Source organism: Oncorhynchus mykiss, chromosome 3 (assembly GCF_013265735.2).
Source record: "Oncorhynchus mykiss isolate Arlee chromosome 3, USDA_OmykA_1.1, whole genome shotgun sequence".
Classification (NCBI taxonomy): Eukaryota; Metazoa; Chordata; class Actinopteri; order Salmoniformes; family Salmonidae; genus Oncorhynchus; species Oncorhynchus mykiss.
In genome coordinates, this window is record NC_048567.1 from 6075758 (window position 1) to 6102376 (window position 26619).

Below are 26619 nucleotides of genomic sequence, written 5' to 3' on the forward strand. Positions count from 1 at the left end.
TTATTGCAGCCAGCATTCTAAACTAGTAAATAGGTCTACATTATTGCAGCCATCATTCTAAACTAGTAAAAAGGACCTACATTATTGCAGCCATCATTCTAAACTAGTAAAAAGGCCTACATTATTGCAGCCATCATTCTAAACTAGTAAAAAGGCCTACATTATTGCAGCCATCATTCTAAACTAGTAAATAGGACCTACATTATTGCATCCAGCATTCTAAATCACAGCATTAGGACACCGTCGGCCTATATAAACTTAAACTTTAAGCTTAACATGAGAAAATGATGACCAAATAAAAATAACCATGTATCCAGTAAAGCAAAGCTATAGGCGACTGCAAGCACTAGCACCACACAATCAGATTTTATGGATAGGCAGCAGCATAGATGTCGCAATTTCAAAACCATGGAGTGATCAGTAGTCTATACTGAGGGGCTATCGCCGATTTGTGGGGGTCCAGAGGAAACTGCGCTACGCCAGTGAGTTGAACTCTTACTTTTCAGGTTAAGGATAATGGAAGGAAGGGATGATAGGATGTGTTTCAGAGTATTCGGACAGGGCCCATGTCCAGGCCTGAAGGTCGTGACCTTTAACCCTACTGTGATACACATGTCATTTGATATGTTGAATCATCTATTGATAACAAAGAGAGGTATCATGTCAAAACGGATATCGTAGCAGCCATGTCTTCACACACCCACAAGTTCCCATTTCTGACATTGACACTCCTAGAAACTGACCTTCAGGTGAGTCTATCACAGAGTGACTCACACACTATCGGCTACATCAAAAATATATACACACACCCACACAAAATCTTGCTGTCCCACACATAGACCAACAACTTTCCCTTGTAGATTTGAATTATTATGGATGAACGTCTATTTTTGATATCTTATTCCCTGGTGGTTACAGAGTTAAAAGAGAAACAGCTCAAAGGTTAAGCGTTCAAACATTCATTCCGAGTGGTTAAGGTTAGGGCTATGGTTGGGGAAGGCTTAAAACAACATCTTTAAAAACAACTCCCCATTACCATCAAGTTTGGGGTGGCAGGTAGCTTAGTGGTTAGAGCGTTGGGCCAGTAACCAAAAGGTTGCTGAGTCGAATCCCCGAGCTGACAAGGTAAAAATCTGTCGTTCTGCCCCTAAACAAGGCAGTTGGATCTAACTGTTCCCTGGTAGGCCGTCATTATAAATAATAATTTGTTTGTAACTGACTTGCCTAGTTAAATAAAGGTTCAAACAAATGTTAAAGTATCATCAAGTTTTCTCACAGCTTGCTACAGCATTGTGAACTGCAGTGACTCAGTGATCTGAGTAGCCCGCGTTGGCCCAGAGTGCTCTGCAACTGTTTTTCTTGTTTTTTGTGAGCACTGAGGAAGGCATTGATCGACATTCTCAGGAACTTTTCAAAATGTATTTCTAGTGATCAGGCTGCATAGACACAGTGTGAACACCTGTGTTGTATTACACTAGTAACATGTATAACTCACACAAAAGCCCTAGTGACCTGTCTAACATACACGTCTTCTATTGCACTAGTAGGCCTTAACTGTCTAACATGCATATTCTACTGCACTGCTGTAAATGTTCATCTCACGTGATGTTCCATTGCCAGGTCACAAGGTTTAGTCAAACTTAGGGCCTTTATTAACCATAACAGTGGCATTCCATCTAGGACATGTCATACTGAAACCTCAGTAACCGATTGCACTGTTCCTGCACTGTGTCAGTATATGCAAATCACAGGTGTGTGAGTTATAGCCTCGCTGACCTGTTTACCATACACTGCATGTTCTACTACACTGGTAACCTGAATCTCACCAGGGTGCTTGATTACACAACAGTTCCCTAGAAAGCACTGAACATGCTGCAGGGCAGGAAGAGGCTGTGTGCAGGGTTGACATGCTGGTGCCTGTCAGCCCCGTATGGCAATACAGCGAGAACAGAACAGCCCACTGAGTTTTACTTCTGAAGAGAGCCAACCACTACAGGTTAAACTCAAATAAAGCATACTACTTAATGGCAAATAAACCTGGTAAACATCTTGCAGCTCTCACAAAACTAATACATGCTAAACCAGTTATAATTTTAAAAGATACAAAAGCGGTCATTAGAAAAAACAATGTGATTAATGTGAATTTGAAATGTTTCTATGAAAAGGAATATAAATCAGAATTAAACAGTGGGGTGTATCCTGTAGCCTTCTTAGACTCAACAACTCTGAAACAATTATCAGCAGACAAAAAAAGAATCACTAAAAACAGAGATCACCCAAGAAGAAATATTCGATACCGTTAAAACATTCGCAAGGAGAAAAGCACCAGTAATAGATGGCTTTCCCATATCATTCTATTCAACATTTTGGGACAAAGTAGCCCCCCTTAGTTACACACATCACTTAAATCATTACTTCCTAGTTCCATGTATCAAACAGTTGTCACGCCCTGACCTTAGAGAGCCTTTTTATTTCTCTATTTGGTTAGGTTGAGGTGTGATTTGGGTGGGCATTCTAGTTTTACTATTTCTTTGTTGGCCGGGTATGGTTCCCAATCAGAGGCAGCTGTCTATCGTTGTCTGTGATTGGGGATCATACTTAGACAGCCTTTTTTCCACCTTTAGTTTGTGGGATCTTGTTTGTGTGTAGTTGCTTTCTGCACTGCATGTAGCTTTACATTCGTTTTTGTATTTTGTTGTTTTTTCGGTGTCATTTAAATAGAAGTAAAATGTACGCCTACCATGCTGCACCTTGGTCCAATCCATCTCTAAACGATCGGGACAACAGTTATTTCAGCTATATTAAAACCAGGAAAATCTGGAGAGTCCCTTGCTGAATATAGACCCATAAGAATAAATTGTGACAATAAAATAATAACAAAGCTTATAAGCAATAGAATGGCAAAAGTCTTACCAGATATGATACATATCAATCAAACAGGGTTTATTAAAGATAGACACTTACAAATACAAGAACATGTTTCAGTTTAATACAATATGTAAAAAACAACATATAGATGTATCAATAATGGCTGTTGATGCCGAAAAGGCTCTTGACAGTCTTGAATGGCCTTTTATATTCAAAGCTTTGGAAGCTTTAAACATTCCAGCTCAAATAATACATTGAATCAAAAATGTTGTATAAATATCCTAAAGCAAAATATACACAAATAATACATGATCTGATGAAATTGCTTTAGAAAGGGGCAAAAGACAGGGATGTCCTCTCTCTCCCCTGCTGTTTGCACTGTCAATTGAATGGCTTGCAAAAATAATTAGACAGGACTCAAATGTAACATGTAAACATGAATATAAACTAAACTTATTTGCAGATGCTCTCCTGATATACCTGACCAATATTGAAAACTCAAATGGCCCCTTTGCTAAATATATTTTCAGAATACAGAAAATCTTAGGTTATGAAATTAACGTGGGGAGGGGGGGGGGATTACGGCAATAGGAAAAAGAAAAAGACTAGCTCACAATTTACAGCAATCCTTTAAGTGGACCACAAAAAAATATAGAACAGGCCACTGGGCAAAAACTAGTTGAATCAATGTTTTTTTCCATGTCATTTCAACCAAAACATTCAATGTGACGACGTTGAATCAACAAGGAAAACTGATTGGATTTGGGAAAACAGCCATCAACTTCATGGACTTTCATCTTATTTTCATCAAACTTTTTTAACCTAAATCCAATAACTTTGTGACATTTTTGGTTGATTTCACATTAGTTGACAACTCAACCAAATGGAAATCAAAACTACACGTTGACCTGACGTCTGTGCCCAGTGGGCCTCATTACCCAGGTGAAATGTAACTTCAGCTTTACAATGATTTCCCAAACAAGCACGAATAGAGAGAGTTCGCTAAGCATGTCGTTAGACCATGTGTCGATACTGATGGGAACGACAGAAAAGCAGCTCTGCTCTCTTACCTTAACAGAATTATTCCACAACACTGACGACAGATCAGCTCCTAGAGAGATATTACCACCTATGGCTGGAAATAGGCTACTGAGGAGGCTTATTATGCTTACCCAATAATGAAGCACTAAATAACAGATTGGGCACAGCATTGCACACAAGTTGTCACACATCATAAACACATTGAGTCAAAAATGACAGACAGCCTAGACGCAAATTAGAATTAAATTGATTGAACATTAAATAGATTTCAATACGATCTAAATAGCCTATATACTGTAGGCCCATGTATATTTTAATGCAGTCATCTTGCTTTTCATTTGAAGCATAATTTTATCATTCACTCATTTCATACTTCACAATTAAAAATACTTCAGCAACTTTGTTTTGAAGTTATCTGCAGTCACAGTCAAACAGATAACCTAAACATATTGATTCTATGTTTAGCAGAGATCTAACGATGCACTTTGGCTGCTCCACACGTTACTAACAAAGGCTCTGGGAAACACCTGGGCTACTAAAGATACATAGTAAGAAGGTTCTAACGATGATCTTAACGCTACGAAGGCTCTGGAAAACAAGGCCCAGATCAGGACCTATGAACCTCCCCCTAACCCTCCTCAACACACGGATCACCTCCCAATCAACCACCTCACAGGTAAGCCCATCGAACCCACCCCGGCTACGTTGCGGTACACACGTAACATCAGCAGCAGTAGCCGCATCAGTAGCCACAGCAGTAGCAGCATGGCTGTAGAATGTTGATGCCACCCACGCCTGCACAGTGCCAGATCTGCCTCCGTTCAACACCACCACCACCGCAGGTGAGTCAGATTACAGTAAAGGTGCTGGGCACAGTATAAACGCTAATTACAGAGTTACAGAGGCAGTAAATCTCTCATACACACACACACACAAACTGTCACACTCATATCCACCCACGCATGCATAGCAAAGGAAAACTACAGACTAGAGTCAGATCACCTGGATGATGATGTCAGAGTTGAACCATGTAGTAATATGAAAGGTCAGTAGGCCCACACATACTTCAGAAGACCCAGTGTTTCTGGTGTCCTGACCTGCTCTTCCACACTACTGAATAACTACCAAACAGTGCACTCTGTCTAGAGGAATCACTGCTTATAGTGGATATAGACAGCCTTTTCTTTTTTTAAGGTATTTAACTAGGCAAGTCAGTTAAGAACAAATTCTTATTTACAATGACGGCCTACCCCGGCCAAACCTGGACAAATGCGCACCGCCCTTTGGGAGTCCCAATCACGGCCGGTTGTGATACAGCCTGGAATCAAACCAGGGTCTGTAGTAACGGCTCTAGCAGTGAGACACAGTGCCTTAGACCGCTGCACCCCTTGGGAGAGTATGGGTGGAGCTATAGAGTATGTGTTACTCCACGAGGGGGCTACCCCAGGGAATCTCCCGATGTAACTGGGAGAGGGTGTGTGTGCATGTGACTGTGTGTGTGCGTGCGTGAGTATGTGAGAGTGCATGTGCATGCTTGCAAGCATGTGTGCATGCGTGTGTGTGTGTTCGAACTGTGTGTGTGTGTGTGTGTGTGTGTGTGTGACGACTGGGCAAAGGGGAAGAATGCTCCCATTCAGTAGCCTGCCATTACACCAGTGACCCCCCTCTGACGTAGGAAGAGATTTAGTGACACACAGTTAAAAGCCTTCCTCTGTTCCTCTCTGTCTCTGTTCATCCATTCCTCTTATTCAATAGTGTCAACCCAGCACAACTCTTAGTTCCCCAAAGTAAGGCTGGACACTACAGACTACCAAGGCAAGGCTGGAGACTACCAGACCATAGACTACCAAGGCTGGAGACTACCAGACCATAGACTACCAAGGCTGGAGACTACCAGACCATAGACTACCAAGGCAAAGCTGGAGACTCCCAGACCATAGACTACCAAGGCTGGAGACAACCAGACCATAGACTACCAAGGCAAGGCTGGAGACTACCAGACCATAGACTACCAAGGCAAGGCTGGAGACTACCAGACCATAGACTACCAAGGCAAGGCTGACTACCAGACCATAGACTACCAAGGCAAGGCTGGAGACTAACAGACCATAGACTACCAAGGCAAGGCTGGAGACTACCAGACCATAGACTACCAAAGTTGGAGACTACCAGACCATAGACTACCAAAGCAAGACTGGAGACTACCAGACCATAGACTACCAAGGCAAGGCTGGAGACTAACAGACCATAGACTACCAAGGCAAGGCTGGAGACTACCAGACCATAGACTACCAAGGCAAAGCTGGAGACTACCAGACCATAGACTACCAAGGCTGGAGACTACCAGACCATAGACCACCAAAGCAAGGCTGGAGACAACCAGACCATAGACTACCAAGGCAAGGCTGGAGACTACCAGACCATAGACTACCAAGGCAAGGCTGGAGACTACCAGACCATAGACTACCAAGGCAAGGCTGGAGACTACCAGACCATAGACTACCAAGGCAAGGCTGGAGACTACCAGACCATAGACTACCAAAGCAAGGCTGGAGACTACAAGATCATAGACTACCAAGGCAAGGCTGACAACTAGACCATAGACTACCAAGGCAAGGCTGGAGACTGCCAGACCATAGACTACCAAGGCAAGGCTGGAGACTACCAGACCATAGAATACCAAGGCAAGGCTGGAGACTACCAGACCATAGACTACCAAGGCAAGGCTGGAGACTACCAGACCATAGACTACCAAAGTTGGAGACTACCAGACCATAGACTACCAAAACAAGACTGGAGACTACCAGACCATAGACTACCAAGGCAAAGCTGGAGACTACCAGACCATAGACTACCAAGGCTGGAGACAGCCAGACCATAGACTACCAAGGCAAGGCTGGAGACTACCAGAACATAGACTACCAAGGCAAGGCTGGAGACTACCAGACCATAGACTACCAAGGCAAGGCTGACTACCAGACCATAGACTACCAAGGCAAGGCTGGAGACTACCAGACCATAGACTACCAAGGCAAGGCTGGAGACTACCAGACCATAGACTACCAAAGCAAGGCTGGAGACTACAAGATCATAGACTACCAAGGCAAGGCTGACTACTAGACCATAGACTACCAAGGCAAGGCTGGAGACTGCCAGACCATAGACTACCAAGGCAAGGCTGGAGACTACCAGACCATATACTACCAAGGCAAGGCTGGAGACTACCAGACCATAGACTACCAAGGCAAGGCTGGAGATTACCAGACTACCAAGACAAGCCTGACTGCCAGACCATAGACTACCAAGACTACCAAGACTACCAGACCATAGACTCAAAGGCAAGGCTGGAGACTACCAGACCATAGACTACCAAGGCAAGGCTGGAGACTACCAGACCATAGACTACCAAGGTAAGGCTGGAGACTACCAGACCATAGACTACCAGGGCAAGGCTGGAGACTACATACACATGTAACAGTATAATTTTTTAACCGTCCCCTCGCCCATACCCGGGCGCGAACCAGGGACCTTCTGCACACATCAACAACTGACACCTACGAAGCGTCGTTACCCATCGCTCCACAAAAGCCGCGGCCCTTGCAGAGCAAGGGGAACTACTACTTCAAGGTCTCAGAGCAAGTGACGTCACTGATTGAAACGCTATTTAGCGCCCACGCTAACTAAGCTAGCCGTTTCACATTCGTTACACATACAGTGCCTTGCGAAAGTTTTCGGCCCCCTTGAACTTTGCGACCTTTTGCCACATTTCAGGCTTCAAACATAAAGATATAAAACTGTATTTTTTTGTGAAGAATCAACAACAAGTGGGACACAATCATGAAGTGGAACGACATTTATTGGATATTTCAAACTTTTTTAACAAATCAAAAACTGAAAAATTGGGCGTGCAAAATTATTCAGCCCCCTTAAGTTAATACTTTGTAGCGCCACCTTTTGCTGAGATTACAGCTGTAAGTCGCTTAGGGTATGTCTCTATCAGTTTTGCACATGGAGAGACTGAAATTTTTTCCCATTCCTCCTTGCAAAACAGCTCGAGCTCAGTGAGGTTGGATGGAGAGCATTTGTGAACAGCAGTTTTCAGTTCTTTCCACAGATTCTCGATTGGATTCAGGTCTGGACTTTGACTTGGCCATTCTAACACCTGGATATGTTTATTTTTTAACCATTCCATTGTAGATTTTGCTTTATGTTTTGGATCATTGTCTTGTTGGAAGACAAATCTCCGTCCCAGTCTCAGGTCTTTTGCAGACTCCATCAGGTTTTCTTCCAGAATGGTCCTGTATTTGGCTCCATCCTTCCATCCTTCCATCCTCCTTCCATCCTTGTATGAGTTGAAAGTTTAGAGGGACGGCCAGGTCTTGGTAGATTTGCAGTGGTCTGATACTCCTTCCATTTCAATATTATCGCTTGCACAGTGCTCCTTGGGATGTTTAAAGCTTGGTAAATCTTTTTGTATCCAAATCCGGCTTTAAACTTCTTCACAACAGTATCTCGGACCTGCCTGGTGTGTTCCTTGTTCTTCATGATGCTCTCTGCGCTTTTAACGGACCTCTGAGACTATCACAGTGCAGGTGCATTTATACGGAGACTTGATTACACACAGGTGGATTGTATTTATCATCATTAGTCATTTAGGTCAACATTGGATCATTCAGAGATCCTCACTGAACTTCTGGAGAGAGTTTGCTGCACTGAAAGTAAAGGGGCTGAATAATTTTGCACGCCCAATTTTTCTGTTTTTGATTTGTTAAAAAAGTTTGAAATATCCAATAAATGTCGTTCCACTTCATGATTGTGTCCCACTTGTTGTTGATTCTTCACAAAAAATACAGTTTTATATCTTTATGTTTGAAGCCTGAAATGTGGCAAAAGGTCGCAAAGTTCAAGGGGGCCGAATACTTTCGCAAGGCACTGTACATACGTCTGTCATGATGGCAGAGTTATAACCTGTCGTCAAGGCTGGACTATAATCCTAATCTCTTCCGTTTGTCTGTTGGAAGAGAATAGCAGGCTAATATGGCAGGATGAGGTCTACAACCAGAAAGGAAACCTGGGCTAATATGTCACAACTATGAGGTCAGAGCAGCAGATGCAGCGGCCAAACAAACACACACATAGGTCTGTTAACTCCACAGAGGGAAACCCCAGATCAGGGTGAGGGGTACATGTGTGGATGAGATTGTGTGGGGGGCAGAAATAAACATATCCCACATTTAGACCTCTTATTGATTATTTAATGAATTAATCAATAAGACGAGGTCTAAATCACAACAGTAGATCAATAATCCTACTGATCTTCTACTGTTGTGATTTAGTCACGCTGAAATGACTGTGTAGGCCTACCTGTTTCCCACATAGGCCTATATCCATAATTGACAGAAGGTTCCTATTAATTTGTCATAATTAACATTACAGAGCATTGCACATGAAACTAATAAATCCAAGCCTATCTCCAATAATATTATATGGCTGTGATTAGATCTTGTCTAAATAATGAATATGTGGTCTACGTTTTGGCTAAAATAAACACTGCCTTCACATGTTTAGAGACTGTGTTGAGACTATAATTGTGGCATACAAGTGTAGACCTATGGCTGGTCTAAAATGCCCAGGTCAGAGCATTGCATAGCCTACCTCATTGAGTGGCCCTATGGATGCAGCAACAGGAATTATTTAGCTCAGTGTTCTGTCTTCATTCTGCAACATGCAGATGGTCTCAGAGCAAGGGGTCTGATGCTGCATGCAGATGGTCTCAGAGCAAGGGGTCTGATGCTGCATGCTTTATTGGAAACGTTGCTTTAGAGGAGCAAGTCAGTGTGTGGGTCAGTAGGTACAGTATGTGTTATTATTAGATACATTCACAGATAGTCAACCATTAAGTCCTTTTTATATGGGGCTCCGAGTGGGCAGCGGTCTAAGGCACTGCATCTCAGTGCTTGAGGCATCATTACAGACACCCTGGTTAGAATCCAGGCTGTATCACAACCGGCCGTGATTGGGAGTCCCATAGGGCAGCGCACAATTGGCCCTGCATCGTTCGGGTTTGGCCGGTGTAGGCCAAACCCGAACAGGCTATCCCCGCGCACGCGCGTCGGATCACACAGGTTCACTGGGTCCAGCGCGCGCTCGGGTACTTGTGTTAGAGGGATTTCAAGCCGAGAGAGGGGGATTCCCCTGCGATCTCCACCTCTGCGCTCCGAAGCCTTGCCAAATGAGGGCAGTTCTATTCCATCGTCATGTTAATAATTGCGGTTGTTTTTTAGTCCACATGTGAAGCTTGCTTAAATTGCGTGTTATTCCAGTTTACTCCGTTTGAGGTTTACATAAATTGTATCCCCAATACAACGGATTTTGCCTTCATACGTAGCCTAGTTTATGTTAGCTGAAAGCTAACTAGCGCTGTAGGCTACAGAAACTCACAAGCCTTCACTTTCACAAACCTGCCGGAAAAGGGTTAGCCTCGGGTCTAGTGAGATATTCCCCGTCTCTCAAAACACTCCTCCCGCTTGGATATAAACCCGTAAACTGGACTGGAGAGAACTGGGTAATGCGCTCCAGTTGCGCACAGCACGACTCTGATAAACCATCTACTTTCTCTTTCAGCCCGACGGTCACCTGACTGAAAAACTATCCCCGGCTTAATTAACTCGCCAACATTAGTTTCCTACACTGCTAATTTAGTTAGCCAACATATCTCAATCGCTTCCAGGTACCCATGTACCGTAGTAGCCAGATCAGGAATATCGACAGGTTGTCCTCTGCCAAGTAGAAGCAGGGACACGCTTTCCGCTAAAAATACCTGTCCACGACTATATTTGGCTTGGCTGGATCACAATCACATCTCTAAAATAGTCGGTCTCGCCCCGGCACAATGAATTGGGCCCTCTGCTATCTCACACAGCCGCAGCGCCAGCATCTAAATTTAGCTACAGCGCTTGCGTCAATCACGCGCTTCAGTGCGTCAAGCCCTGACCCCGCCTCCGGGGGCTGATCATTGGCCAGGATCAGAACGTGGCCAAGAAATACGCGTCTAGTGATTGGCTGTCGTTGATTTACTGTTCTCAGTGGCTCCAGCTGCCTTTATTGTTGAGTTTGATGGCTGCGCCGAGACTAGTCTAGAATAACCACTACGCACGCACACAGACCTGGCTCTTTCATGGGAAGGCTCACACAAAATCATTATACAGTATTTGTACATTATTAAATGATCAGTGCCAATAAAAAAAATAGGTAACATTACATTACATTACTGCGCCCTTACTACAGTGTAATTATTCCTGTAAGCACAGTGTAACATGTATTGAAGTGAACTTGGACATGTTTTTAACAGGCTGTTGTTTCACAGGTTGTTAAAAGCCTGACAGACTTGAGGTTACTGAATCAGATATCCGAACAGAGAACGCGAGTGGAGAGGCATGGAAAAATTGGAGAACAGAGATGGAGAAGTGTGGGGGAGAGGTGGAGGGGTGAGGAGGTAAGGTGGAGGGTAAGGAGGAGAGGTGGAGGGGTGAGCAGGAGAGGTGTGAAGGAGAGTTGGAGAGGTGTGGGGGAGAGGTGGAGGGGGTAAGGTGGAGGGGTGAGCCGGAGAGGTGGAGAGGTGTGAAGGAGAGTTGGAGGGTTGAGGAGGAGAGGTGGTGAGGAGGAAAGGTAGAGGGGTCAGGTGGAAAAGACATGTTGAGGAAAGGTGAGGAAGCAAGGTGAAGAGGTGGAATGTGGAGGAGAGGAGGACAGGTGGAACGTGGAGAGAAGAGTTGGAGGGGTGAAGAAGTGGAATGTGGATGGGAGAGGGCAATCAGTCAGTACGGAGACCTTCCTTTAGCCTTTAGGCCAGTGATGTGTTTGGGTTCATGTTCAAGTTATCTCTATTTATCTCTATATCTCTATATATCAACAGGCCTGGGGGATTGTCTGAGAAACTCTGTTGCCACCCCCCCCTCCAGTGATGTGGTTCCTGCAGGAGCACTCCGTCTTCCCTATTAGGTCAACACTGACTGGATTGGATAGGTAAAACAAGGTTTCCATTGTCTGTGAAGTGAAATGCAAACAGGCGTATCCTATGTTTGCTGTACTCATCAAACTTCTCATCATCAGTGGGCTCTGTATGAGCTCTTGAGTATGTGTCACATCAAACAACATAATACCATTTGCATGCTGATGTTCATTAGGTTACTGATTTCATTTGTTTCATGCTCAGTTATTTTCACTTCATAAGACGAAAAAATATTATTCTTAAAAATGATACCCATTTGACATATGTGGCTGATGATGTTGTGTGACAGGGTGGTCTGGTTTAAAGAGCTGAAATAGTTTGATAGGCCTACATAATGGAGTAGCCTATTTACAGACTGTTATGAACAGTTGGCTCATTCATCCTCCCTCCTTCCCCTGTAACTATTACCCAGGTCCTTGTTGTAAATGAGAATGTGTTCTCAGTCATCTTACCTGGTAAAATAAGGTTTAACAAATAAAATACAAAAATGACAAATTAATAGATGATATGTAAACTATTATGGTGGAAAATGCTTAATAAAAAACGGTTTCAGATCCCGGAAATGAATGTGCAAGTACCAGAATGTAATGGAAAAAACTACATGTACAGTAGACACTTGCTCGCCCTCGCCTGGGCATTTCTGAAACTATTCATTCGTGAAATCATAAGATCAACTCGCTCTCACTCACTCAACCATCCATCTCTCTCTCCCTCTCGCTCTTTTTCTGGCACACAGCGTGCGGGGCTTATGTGTCTAGTACTGTACCGCGAGGCCGGGCCGAGGGAGCGCTACAGTGAGTGACGTCACCTCTCCCATGGCGTCACATTGACGTAGCACATACCAGGCGCTCTATGAGGAGGCAGACTCGCATAAATGCTGTATTAGACTTTCTCCCTCAGACCGCGCACATAAACAATCCCGCACTACGGCTTTACATCTGCGCGCATCATCACTGGCACATACACAGGATCACTCTGAAACACACTTTTAAAACACACATCGGACTATATTCTAGCCTACTTTCCTTTAGAATAATTAAAGGAAAAACAAAAAGAAAGAATATATTTTTTTTCTTCTGTCGCTTCATCCTCAACGAGTTCTGCAAATATACGTGTTACTTTTCAGCAGCTTTGGTAATTTTTGTAATTATTCTGGATCTATACAGGAGACTTTATGTTGGGTTAATAACACATGTAAAGACGGAACCGCTACAGCAAACAAGTAAGTTATTGTCTATACTTCTGGGAATAAATGACTTTCTCTCATATTCTAAAGACCACTTAATTAATTATTACATTAGGCTACTAGACTATTGGTCTCATAGAGAAACATAATTAGTTGTAGGTTCCTCTGCACACCGGATTGTTATATTGTTAAAACACGAGCGCTGTCTTTAACTTTCTCGTGCATGATGACCTGTTGATTTGGCAAACTCGTGAGCTCGGGAGCCTCGGTGTGTGTGTTTGGTGTCACCGAGGGCAGATGGAACCGAATTTGAATTTAATTTGCTGAAGGAAGGTATCATATTCTTTGTGGTCGTCATGGAAATGGATGCCTCTCAATCAGACAATGAAGTGGGAGACATAGGCAGTATTAGGCACTAATGGAGCTGAGTGAAGAACACAGACAGACAGTCAGACAGGCTGAGAGTAGAGGAGGACTGACATCAAGGCTCTTATTATCTCCACTGTTATAAAGGACATGATTGTGTATTAATTCAGCTTTATGTGGACATCATGTTTGATGCCTTTGCAATAGTTATAAAACAAAACACATAGTTTGCTGTACGTGTGTGAGTGAGTGTGTCAGACTAATACCTCGCCATTTATTCCCGGCTATACGGGAATAATTGAATTGGTAAAACCCTGAGAGCTTGTTGGTCTGTGTGCTGGGTGAATATTAGCCCTGGGCCTATAGTACAGACATCTTACAAATTAGAGTTTTTCACGAGACGATTTATATTATTGAAATAAATCTGACTGCAAGTTGCAGAAGAACGTGCAGGCAGCCTTAGTTTAATTTCAAAAGGTTTATGTTGACATCATTTATCCCAACAGGTAGGTTTCTCATAGTTTAGAACAAATAGTGTGATTATATGCCTACAAAATAGAACATATTGTTTTATAAACACTAGTACCATCTTTAAATGTCCTCTGTCACTCTGTCTGTCGTTTGTCTGTCTGTTTGTATTTCTGACTGTCTCTCTAAATGTCTGCATGTGGCTTTTCTGAATAAGACAGGCCTGTCATTGCTCACATTATTGCTCACATGATCAGGGGAAACAAATATTGACATTAATAATGTTTGATCTATAGCCTTGCCTCTTTCTGAAGTTGAGTTACTGCCATTGAACATGGATCTTGACCTAAATGTCATCCTGGAGCAAGTGGGTCCATGAAGCAAAGTGAGGCTTAAGGTTGGTCTGACCACCCAGTCTGGTATCATAGACTAGATATAAATCTACTATATGACATATTTTTATATATATATATTTTAACCTTTATTTAACTAGGCAAGTCAGTTAGGAACAAATTCTTATTTTCAATAACGGCCTCAGCTCGGGGGTCCACCACTCTAACCACTAGGCTACCCTGCCGCCCCATTATGTTTGGTATAGTTACATAAGGCCATTGGTTACTTAAGGAAAAAACTAAAGGTGGTCAGGGTGGATGGGTGGGCGTATAATGTAAATGTCTAGTAACCCAAAGGTTGCGTGTTCCAATCTCATCATGGACAACTTTAGTATTTTAGCTAATTAGCAACTTTCCTACTACTTAATACTTTTTAGCTACTTTGCAAATCCTTGGCATGTTAGCTAACACCTTTCCTAACCCTAAACCTAACATTAATCCTGTAGCTAACCCATCCATAACCTTAACCCTTTAGGCTAACTCCTAATCTTAACCTTAATCTTAACCCCTAACCCAAACCCCTAGCCTACCTAACGCTAGCCAGCTAGCTAATGTTAGCATTAGCCACCTAGCCACCTAGCTAACTTTAGCCACAACAAATTGGAATTCGTAACATATCATACATTTTGCAAAATCATAATTTATTGTATGTTTTGCAAATTCGTAACACACTATTCGTAACACACTGTAGGACACTTGCAATTCATAACATATCATAAGAAATGGATGATGGACATCCTGAAATTAATACCATTTGCAACGTAACATATCATACTAAATGGAGTGCCTCAGATTTACTACAGAATAAAACTATATGCTCTGAGACCAGGTTGGATCCCCAGACCAATACCCTACTTTTTTTTTACATTTAGGAATCAGTCAGATTCTCAAATATATCCACCAAGTTAAAGTAAACTTTTGCATCTCCTATTCACACAGCAGTCTCTGGTCCATATCATTTCTTTGAAGGCCAGAATTTGTATCTTTCACTATGAGATGTGTGGTATGAGTTTCTCTCAGGCGGTTAAAATTGGTTTTGGGTGTGTAGACAGACGCACGCATGCACACACACACACACACACACACACACACACACACACACACACACACACACACACACACACACACACACACACACACACACACACACACACACACACAGTCTCCTCTTTTTGACAGCCTCGCTCCTCAGGGCTAATTTACTGTACTTGTATATTTCTCCAGCCCTCCTTTATCTCTTCTCTTTTCTCTCTGTGTTTGCTGGAAGCCTCGCGCTGACTGGCTTATTGGCGTGGGGGGCTATACCGGGCGCTTTGGGGCGCGTGCTTTACGGCTCTTTCGCCGTTCTCTAGGTTACCGGGGCGCTCGGCCCAGCACCCACCGGCCGGATCGAGAGAGAAACAGAGAGAGGAGACCCTTCTACCATGTGTTCACATTATGGACACACACAGACCAGTGCAATTGAAGCTTTTTTCGTTGCCCCTTTGTCTACATATCTCTGTATGTTGATGGGAGACTGTTACAGAGGAGTGTAAATGCTATTTCACATCTGGATCGTGTTGTTGAATTGTATTGTATTGTTGTATGTCTAAATTCTGTAATGTATTGATTGTTGCTGCCTTTCTTGGCCAGGTCTCCCTTGAAAAGTAGACTATGGGTCTCAATGGGCTTTTCCTGGTTAAATAAAGGTTAACATTTTTTTGTTAAAAAAAGGGTCTATTTTAAAAAGCGTAAAATGCATATAGCCTTTTTGCTCTCAAAAGCGTTACAGGCTATTTGCTTTATTTCGGTCTGACACCGATTCAATATGATCTATTATCACAGCACACTGAATTACAAAACAAACAACAAATCATGGAATAGAATACAATGACCTCCACGTCTATGAAGTATAAACAATTGAGACAGAATATTACATTTCCTCTCCTGATTAGCCAAGCATTCTGGTGTGGTAGAGATTGAGAACGTGAGAGACTGAGAGAAGCGACTGTCTGTATCCTGGTGAGGTTCATGTTATAATTGAGCCTAACTCATTCTCCAGACATTGAGTGAATAATAGGCATAGAAACATGTCAGACAAAGCAACAACAAAAAACGTGTTAGATCCCTAGGCTATAGTTTTAGATTTTATCAGCCCGCAGGCCTATTGGAAAAGTGATAATGTTAAGAACCTATCCAAACAGAGTTCAACTGTTCAGTGATCTCCAAAAAGACTGCATGTCTCCCGGCCGGGACGGTTCAGAGAATGAGTCCGGAGAGGGAGGACTGGTCCCCGGTTTAGTGGAGAGAATTAGTCCGGGTATGGGTCAGTGTTTGTAGGGGAGTGCTGCAGAGAGGGGGCGCTAGGCGCTGTGAAATCTCTTGTCTGCGGTGAGCTGTGCTCTAGCTGGCAGCAAGACGCACTGGGAGCGGAGAGGTTTCGGTTCTGAGATTCATAACTCAGGTGGATATTGTAACCTATTTTCTCTTTCCAATAACGAACCCCTTTGAACCCTGAGACCTGTAGTGCATGAGCCTCAGACTAGTGCGGGAAAGAACCACTGGCAATTTTAACAAAATGATAGCCATGCTCTTTTGAAGACACTTGTTTTTTATGAATTGCAAATAACTCGTTTAATTTAATATTATTGTTTGTTTGAAAAAGTTTTAATATGATAATTGAATAGATTCATATGATATTTCACGATATAGATCATTGTTAGATTTAGATATTATTTTTATGCTGCTCGCAGGTGAAGTGATTCTAGTTTTTCTTTTAGTCTATATTATTTTAGTCTATTCTCATCAATCTTCAATATTTTACTTTTATAAGAGTTGAAATTGGAATTCAAAATGATCGCTCTATTTCTGAGTTGTAGGCTAAATGATATAGAGAGGTTTTAGATAATATCTGTTCACTTCTGTATTTGGTGAAGTATTCATTCAATGAGCGCTATGGGATGCTTGCAGATTTTCTTATTGCTAAATTATAATTGTACTTATAATAATGTATATTCCTCCAATCTTCTGTCGCATGTTTGTGGATCTCTCTTTCTAGGTCTGACCTTTAATTCTGTATCACACCTCTACGCCTGCTGGTTTTCCCCTCATCACTGAGAATTCATTTTATTCTGTTCATGTTTTAATTTCTGTGCGTTTTGTTCCATCCGGGTAATCTGTGTAGGCTATATTATGTGCGACTTTATTCCGCTCTTTCTGAATGTATTCTATTTGTGCAGTAAGCTATGTCATCCGTTTCGGTGTGCTTTGGGAGTTCCCACATCTCTGGTTGTGACCGGTGTTTCTTTCCTCCAGACCCGGGTTCGGAAGAGCGCGCCCAGCCGAGCTCAGAGTCCCGGCTACCGGACAGTCCCTTCGAGTACTCCCCGCTCCCGGTCCCCCACCACAGTCGCATCAGTCCCCAGCCCCCCACACAGAACACCATTCAGCGCGAGGCTTTCACACCAGGTACTGAAAAACACCGGGAACAGGCCCGGCTCGTCGTCGCACCTGTCCTGAGTTGGTGCTTTTAAAACCTGTTTCAAATGCACGTGTAGTTTTCAAACTATTAGTCCGCCATGTGTTTCTTCATTCAGTCAGCCGTGTCTCACGCTAGGTCTATAGTGCGTTTATTTTATTAAGTACAATATTAGGCCTATATATTTAGAAATGTTTATATAACAAACCATATAGTTTACACCAACAACATCATTTATTATTTTAATTTAACCGATATTGAATGGTCTAAATGGTAATTTAATATATTCCAAGTCAGTTCTGATTTATAATTCTAAGCGTGTTGTGTCAGTGAGTGCGCGCGAGTTGACATTTCCATCTGTAGATATGGGGACGGAAATAGTCTTCTGAAACTAGACACACCGACTTTAAAAGCAGGACCAAAAAATCTAATTAGTCAAATCTGTAGATATCGATCTGCTTAATGAACTTAGTGAGGTTAAACGTCTTAAACCTTCGAGGCCAAAATAAAGTAGCCTAATTTAAAAGCACATGTATTTTCTCCTGATAGATTATGGTGATAAAGGTAGTCTGTCCCGCCGGAATAGGGACACATGGGGCCCTCGAGCCTGCGGTTAGAGGCGACCACAGCCTCTAGGACAAAAACCCGTTCTGGGTTCCTTCATCATACCTGTATTTAGATCAAGTTTACATACTGGTACATTTCATGAATGTGAACAAGCGGTTTACGCATGTGCGGGTCAATACCCGTCCAAAAACTAACACACAAAATAAGATTTAGATCGAATGTCTCAAATCGCTGTCTGCTGTCAATCTGTTTCAATCTGCGTGTGTTTTGACTGTAATATTTAGGTAGAATGATCAAGTCTGCCCATATGAGTGTCCATTAAAATCAACTTTAAAAAAAAAAATATATATATATATATATATATATATATATATACACTTTTTTTTTTTTACAACTTCTGAATGTTTCCTTGATCGATATAATGTATTATGTATTTACTTATGCACTTCATGTCTTGTTTGTTAGATCTATGGCATTCTGACAATGAACAAGCACGCTCAGTTTTTGGAACGGATGCATTGTGTCCAGTTGAAATGCACACCTCGAGGTTAGAGACTGCTTCTCTCTGATCATCATACCACACACGTACACGTACACGTGCACACACACACGCTTATCCAGCCAGGTCACCCGTTATACAATTCAGTATTCAACTTCCATCCATGTCTGTGCAAGTGGGGAGATGACCTGGAAGTTGTTTTCGATATGTTTGTTTTAAGCCTATCCCAAACCTTAACGTTACCTTAACCATTCGAAGTTAATGTCTGAACTTTACCCTAAATTGAACATTTCGGAGTTATTGTCTAATCTTAACCTTAAACACACGACATTTGAAGTTTGGAACAACTTCGAAATTTGACGTTCCAGTATGTGGATGAACGTCTAATTCTGTCGTGAGATTCTGAGAGCTGGTAGCATTTATCTGCCTGGCTTGTCTGACTGAACCCTCACTGTTTAACACACATGTAGTTTAAGCACACACTCACACATGCATGCACTCAAATACTCATGCATGTTGTACACACACGCATACACACACATTCTTCACTGACACATACACACTCACACATGCACAAACTTACTGTCAGGTGGAGGTCGTGGTGTTTGAATGAAAAGGGTGTTTTCGGTTTTTGGGATATAATCTGGTGTCATTAGAGTGCTTCTGGCTTGGTTTTAACATGACACTGCATTGTCTGAATATGTGTGTGTGTGTGTGTGTGTGTGTTTACTCAGAAGTAGATGTGTGTGCATAGGGGCACGTGAGGAGAAGGTACACACATCAGTTAGGTTGTGTTTATATCATCACTATGTGTGTGAATGGGTGTGTGTCCATACGTGCATGTGTGCGTGCATGTATGCGTTTGACTTCAGGCAAGGTAGGTGGAATAGTCTTATAAGGAAGCGTTTCAATTGGAATTAACACATCAGACCCCCTCCCCCGCTGTTGGATAGACCCAGGAAAAATCTCTCTCTCTTCCTTTTCTCCCCTTGAAGACACAGGCAAATCCCCTTCATCTCTGTACACCTGTAGGCCTGTTTCCGCGTGGGTAGTGCAACTGCCTGGGTCACTCGCGAGGCCGTCATAGAAATAAAAGAAAACTCTGGCGGTTGCTCGAGTGCAGCCGTGCTCGCCCACTCCTTTCCAGACGGATGGAACTCGCGCACTCTGAGAAGGTTTGAGTCAGACCTCCAAACTCCCCCCTGACCTCGTGTCTCTCACGCGTCCCCATGGTTACACTTTAGCCCTGCGGCTCACCCATGGTGACATCTGTATCTCTGTCTCTAATATAGGTGTCTCCCGCTGTAAAGTGTGAGTCATGCCAGTGCTTCTAGCCCACAGGTAAAGTCACGTAGCCAAAATGTACAGTTATATTGTGTTCACTGGTCAAAACGGACTTAATAAATATGCCATTTAGTTACGTTTGTGCCTGCGCCATGTGCGTAGGGCAAAAGTACACAGTTGCTAAGAGTCCGCAGAGGAAAGGAGGCGTGCAGGAAAAATGATGGTAGTAGGCTTGATAAATCCCATATTTTACTAAATAAATATGACGCATGGCGAAGAAGACGATTACGGCACAGCGCGCGCAGAGCGTCAATGGGAACCGCGCGCTGTTGACAGTTCCCTTCTCGAGAGCGAAGAGCAAACACCACAAACCCTGGGCACTTACGACACACGCAGGCGCACACACACACACACACACACGCACGCACGCACGCACACACACACACACACACACACACACACACACACACACACACACACACACACACACACACACACAGGTAGGCTAATACATTAGAGCCCAGGCTCACCTCGGACTCTCTAAAGAGGTGGAAAATGTCTTGAGATGTTTTTCTCGCCATCAAAAGCAGGTTTTTAATATTGATCAACAATAGATAACTACAGTTGAAGTCGGAAGTTTACATACATTTATGTTGGAGTCATTAAAACTCGTTTTTCAACCACTCCACACATTTCTTGTTAACAAACTACAGTTTTGGCAAGTCAGTTAGGACATCTACTTTGTGCATGACACAAGTCATTTTTCCAACAATTGTTTACAGACATACTATTTCACTTATTTACATACACTAAATTGACTGTGCCTTTAAACAGCTTGGAAAATTCCAGAAAATTATGTTATTGCTTTAGAAGCTTCTGATATGCTAATTACATAATTTGTGTCAATTGGTGGTGTACCTGTGGATGTATTTCAAGGCCTACCTTCAAACTCAGTGCCTCTTTGCTTGACATCATGGGAAAATCAAAAGAAATCAGCCCTCGTAAAAAAATTGTAGACCTCCACAAGTCTGGTTCATCCTTGGGAGCAATTTTCAAATGCCTGAAGGTACCATGTTCATCTGTACAAACAATAGTATACAAGTATAAACACCATGGGACCACAGCCATCATACTGCTCAGGAAGGAGACGTGTTCTGTCTCCTAGAGATGAACGTACTTTGGTGCGAAAAGTGCAAATCAATCCCAGAACAACAGCAAAGGACCTTGTGAAGATGCTGGAGGAAACCGGTACAAAAGTATCTATATACACAGTAAAACAAGTTCTATATCGACATAACCTGAAAGGCCGCTCAGCAAGGAAGACGCCACTGCTCCAAATCCGCCATAAAAAAGCCAGACTACGGTTTGCAACTGCACATGGGGATAAAGATCGTACTTTTTGGAGAAATGTTCTCTGGTCTGATGAAACAGAAATATAATTGTTTGGCCATAATGACCGTCGTTATGTTTGGAGGAAAAAGGGGGAGGCTTGCAAGCTGAAGAACACCATCCCAACAGTGAAGCACGGGGGTGGCAGCATCAGGTTGTGGGGGTGCTTTGCTGCAGGAGGGACTGGTGCACTTCACAAAATAGATGGCATCATGAGGTAGAAAAATGATGTGGATATATTGAAACAACATCTCAAGACATCAGTCAGGAAGTTAAAGCTTGGTCGCAAATGGGTCTTCCAAATGGACAATGACCTCAAGCATACTTCCAAAGTTGTGGCAAAATGACCTAAGGACAACAAAGTCAAGGTATTGGAGTGGCCATCACAAAGCCCTGACCTCAATCCCATAGAAAATGTGTAGGCAGAACTGAAAAAACGTGTGCGAGCAAGGAGGCCTACAAACCTGACTCAGTTACACCAGCTCTGTCAGGAATGAATGGGCTACCCAAAACATTTGACCCAAGATAAACAATTTAAAGGCAATTCTACCAAATACTAATTGAGTGTATTTAAACTTCTGACCCACTGGGAATGTGATGAAAGAAATAAAAGCTGAAATAAATCCTTTTCTCTACTATTATTCTGACATTTCACATTCTTAAAATAAGGTGGTGATCCTAACTGACCTAAAACAGGGAATTCTTACTAGGATTAAAATGTCAGGAGTTGTGAAAAACTGATTTTAAATCTATTTGGCTAAGGTGTATGTAAACTTCTGACTTCAACTGTATATATTATTATTATTATGATTATTATACAAATCTTAACAATTATTGTTGTTATTATTATTATTATTAATTTGTGGTTACATTGTGGGCTGTGTGTGTGATCCCCAGTCTAAGACGGAGGTCGTTATGATAATTAACCTCTCCCTTGATGCATTGTGTACACATACGCGCGCACACTCACAGTTCCCCATCCTATCTTTGAGATTGTAATGGCAGTATGTGACAGAACATGTGTGTGGCTGGTTGTTTTAGAGGCCAGAGTTAGTAAGGGTCCAGCACCATGAGGGTCCATTAACATTTAATGATACAGGCCTCATTTAGTCCCCAAACGACAGATAAACTAGGGCAAAAGACACACACACACACAGACACAGACACAGACACAGACACAGACACAGACACAGACACAGACACAGACACGCACACACACACGCACACACACACACACACACACACACACACACACACACACACACACACACACACACACACACACACACACACACACACACACACACACACAGCTACTCACACACAGTACACACTAACAAACTGCTCCTACAGTTTAGCTGTGCTGGAGTGAGGGTTGCGTTCTGTGTGTGTGGTTGTATGTATGGCTGTGGGGGATTATGACCAGGTGTGTTGAATGCAAAGTGGATGGGGGTTCAATCTGGGGCTCATTCAGTTCGAGAAAACGTAAGAAAAAGTTTTGAAATTATTTTTAAAAAGACAGTTGTTATCGGACAAGTTAAGGTGCATTCCAAAACGTTTTCTTCAGTTTCCTGCCGAGTGAACAAGAACCACTGAGCTTAGCTTCACTGATTGGCTAATGTGTTTTTATCTGCTTCACCAATTGGCTAACATGTTTTTATTTGCTTGACTAATTGGCTAATGAGTGTCATATTAAGGGAATTACACTAACAACACACTAACATCTTCCTCACATGTTTCATACTATTGCATTATGTGCATCTGTTAACTGCATAAATAATCAACGTCATAAATAGGGAGGAGATCCTGCTGTTTTGTTGGTTTCAGCACCAAACTGTGACCATCACCTCCCAACATTCTCACACACACGCTTACACTCTCACTATCACTACAATGTTGATGTTTAAATTCTGTATATAACACAACAACCTGATCATCTCTTTCTTTCTTTCTTTCTTTCTTTCTTTCTTTCTTTCTTTCTTTCTTTCTTTCTTTCTTTCTTTCTTTCTTTCTTTCTTTCTTTCTTTCTTTCTTTCTTTCTTTCTTTCTTTCTTTCTTTCTTTCTTTCTTTCTCTCTCTCTCTCTCTCTCTCTCTCTCTCTCTCTCTCTCTCTCTCTCTCTCTCTCTCTTTCTCCTCCCATCCTTCTCTGTAGACATGCCATGTGTGCAGGCACAGTATGGGCCTGCCCCTCCAGGCTCGTCCTACTCCGCCCAGTCCTTTGGTTACCAGGGCGACAGCTACAGCTCTGACCTCATGACCCCGGACTATACCAAGTTGGACTTGGGGGGGGGTGAGATCTCGGCGGCCGCCACCACCTCTCTGCCGAGCTTCAACGTGTTTGTTGAGGGGAGCTACGAGCCCAAGTCCTCCTGCCTATACCAGATGCCCTCCCATAGGCCGCTTATCAAGAAGGAGGATGAGTCCTACCCACAATCTGACACCATGCCCTCCTCCTCCATGTACTTTAAACAGTCTCCTCCGTCCACCCCCACCACCCCCTCTCTCGCCCCCCAGCCTGGCTCCTCCTTCCTCTGGGATGACTCCCCCCACCTCTCCCTGCAGCCCCCCTCCCACGGACCCCTCAAGTCCGCTCGCTTCCCCCACTTCTACCAGCACTCCCCTCCCCACAGTGGGGGGTACGAGGGGCTGGGAGGGGGGCTGCCTCGCTCTTCCTCCTCATCCTCTTCCTCGTCCTCCTCGGTGCCCCCTCACCCCCACGGCCCACCCCTGGAACAGCACCTGTACCACCTGCACCGCGGGGTTGGGGTTCCGGGGGGCCCGGGAGGACTGGCCTTCCGTTCTCTGGCGCTGGGGTCCTGTAACCCTCTGCTGGGGGACCGCCTGCCCTCCCCCCCCCATCGCGGCCCCCCAGGAGAGGGCACCTGTGCCGTGTGTGGTGACAACGCTGCCTGCCAGCACTACGGCGTACGCACCTGCGAGGGCTGCAAAGGCTTCTTCAAGGTAAGACCACCTGAAACACCACCTCACACTCACCTGATGACACCCCATGAGCATCTCTCATGCTATTCTCCTCTCTCTCTCTCTCTCTCTCTCTCTCTCTCTCTCTCTCTCTTTCTCTCTCTCATTCTGTTGTTCATTGAGTGCTCTCTAAATCGTCTGAGGAGTTGCCACGGCGCCTGTGAGGGTCGTCTCCCCAGGCAACCAGCAGGGCAGAAAGGTTGTGTGTGTGTCGTGACGGCGGGGTGCGATAAAAATACAGTGGCTGCTAAAAGTCCATCTCATGAGAGAGAGAGAGATAAAGATAGAGAGATAAAGACAGAGAGAGATAGCGAGAGAAAGAGAGCGAGAGAGAGTGAGATGGAGAGAGAGTTAGACAGAGAGAGAGAGAGAGAGAGATACAGATAGAAAGAGAAATACTCTTGTCTCTCTCTTTATCTCTCTCTCTCTCTCTTTATCTCTCTCTCTTTATCTCTCTCTTTTCCTTAGTCTCTCTGTTGAGCTGGGAGACCCTTCAACCAGGTAGAGAAAGAGAGAGAGAGAAACAGGACAGTAGGAAGACAATTGGATAACAACATATTCACCAAAACACAGAGAGCTAGATCATTCACCCAATCCCACAGCCTGGTGCTCGTAACACTGAGCATAAGTACAGTAACTGTTCAAACTTCTCCCTTGAAAAAGTTTAATGGAACTTCTCGGTTTAAATAAAGCTGAAATGAAAAGGCTGTAACTAATAATGTTTTAGAGCAATAAAAATACATGTGGTTTGTTAAGAATTCATTTCTCCACTATTATACAGTTTCCGTTCGGTCTCTTATAACAGTTATCTCACGTCATATATAACACATCCCACACACACACACACTCATCTCAGTACCTTATGTCATGGTTCAGGAGCCTGCTTTTAGTCATAGGGCTTATTTCACTTCTTGGATGTGTGTGTAGAATGAAATATTTCTCATCCAATACAAGATCTAATGTCCATCCCATTTCATCCTGTCATCCAATACAAGATCTAATGTCCATCCCATTTCATCCTGTCATCCAATACAAGATCTAATGTCCATCCCATTTCATCCTGTCATCCAATACAAGATCTAATGTCCATCCCATTTCATCCTGTCATCCAATACAAGATCTAATGTCCATCCCATTTCATCCTGTCATCCAATACAAGATCTAATGTCCATCCCATTTCATCCTGTCATCCAATACAAGATCTAATGTCCATCCCATTTCATCCTGTCATCCAATACAAGATCTAATGTCCATCCCATTTCATCCTGTCATCCAATACAAGATCTAATGTCCATCCCATTTCATCCTGTCATCCAATACAAGATCTAATGTCCATCCCATTTCATCCTGTCATCCAATACAAGATCTAATGTCCATCCCATTTCATCCTGTCATCCAATACAAGATCTAATGTCCATCCCATTTCATCCTGTCATCCAATACAAGATCTAATGTCCATCCCATTTCATCCTGTCATCCAATACAAGATCTAATGTCCATCCCATTTCATCCTGTCATCCAATACAAGATCTAATGTCCATCCCATTTCATCCTGTCATCCAATACAAGATCTAATGTCCATCCCATTTCATCCTGTCATCTTTAAAACGTGGTCTTTCTGGTGGGTTTCATTTAGTTCGATGGAAAAGGAGAGAGAGAAGTAGAGACAGGAGAAAGAAAAGAAAGAGACAGAGAAAGAAAAGGGACAGAAGGTACATAGAGATAATTGAATGAGGCCTGTGGTAGGTGGAAATGAATTATCCCTCTTTTCAATTAGTTTCACAATTTGTTTTTATTTAGTAATTAATGAAAGCAGCGTCTGGTGGCTGCAGGCCAGGGGCTGTGTGTGTGTGTGTGTGTGTGTGTGTGTGTGGCTTTATGCCGTGGGCTCTGCGTCTGCTACACAGCTCAGCACCCAGACGCAGCCTGTCAACATCCCACATCAGCCACACACACACACACACACACACACACACACACACACACACACGCGCGCGCACACGCACACACGCACGCACGCACACACAGACGCACACACACGCACACACGCACACACGCACGCACACACACACACACACAATTTATGTTTATCCTGCACTTCAGTGATTCCA

General features: G+C 43.2%; 1 protein-coding gene across 3 annotated transcripts in view; it reads left to right on the forward strand.

The window, feature by feature from the left end:
* The first annotated feature begins 12747 nt into the window (after positions 1-12747).
* Positions 12748-26619, forward strand: part of LOC110534158 (nuclear receptor subfamily 4 group A member 3) — a 35895-nt gene continuing 22023 nt past the window's right edge. Inside the window, exons 1-3 of one of the 3 annotated variants that reach the window (XM_036966896.1) lie at positions 12748-13142; positions 17627-17779; positions 23682-24490. In XM_036966896.1, coding sequence (XP_036822791.1) covers positions 12773-13142; positions 17627-17779; positions 23682-24490 — 1332 coding nt within the window. In that variant the 5' untranslated portion in view covers positions 12748-12772. Of the gene's footprint in view, positions 13143-17626; positions 17780-18821; positions 18904-23681; positions 24491-26619 lie in introns of those variants that run through there. The other 2 variants (XM_036966904.1, XM_036966901.1) reach the window with 2 other exon arrangements.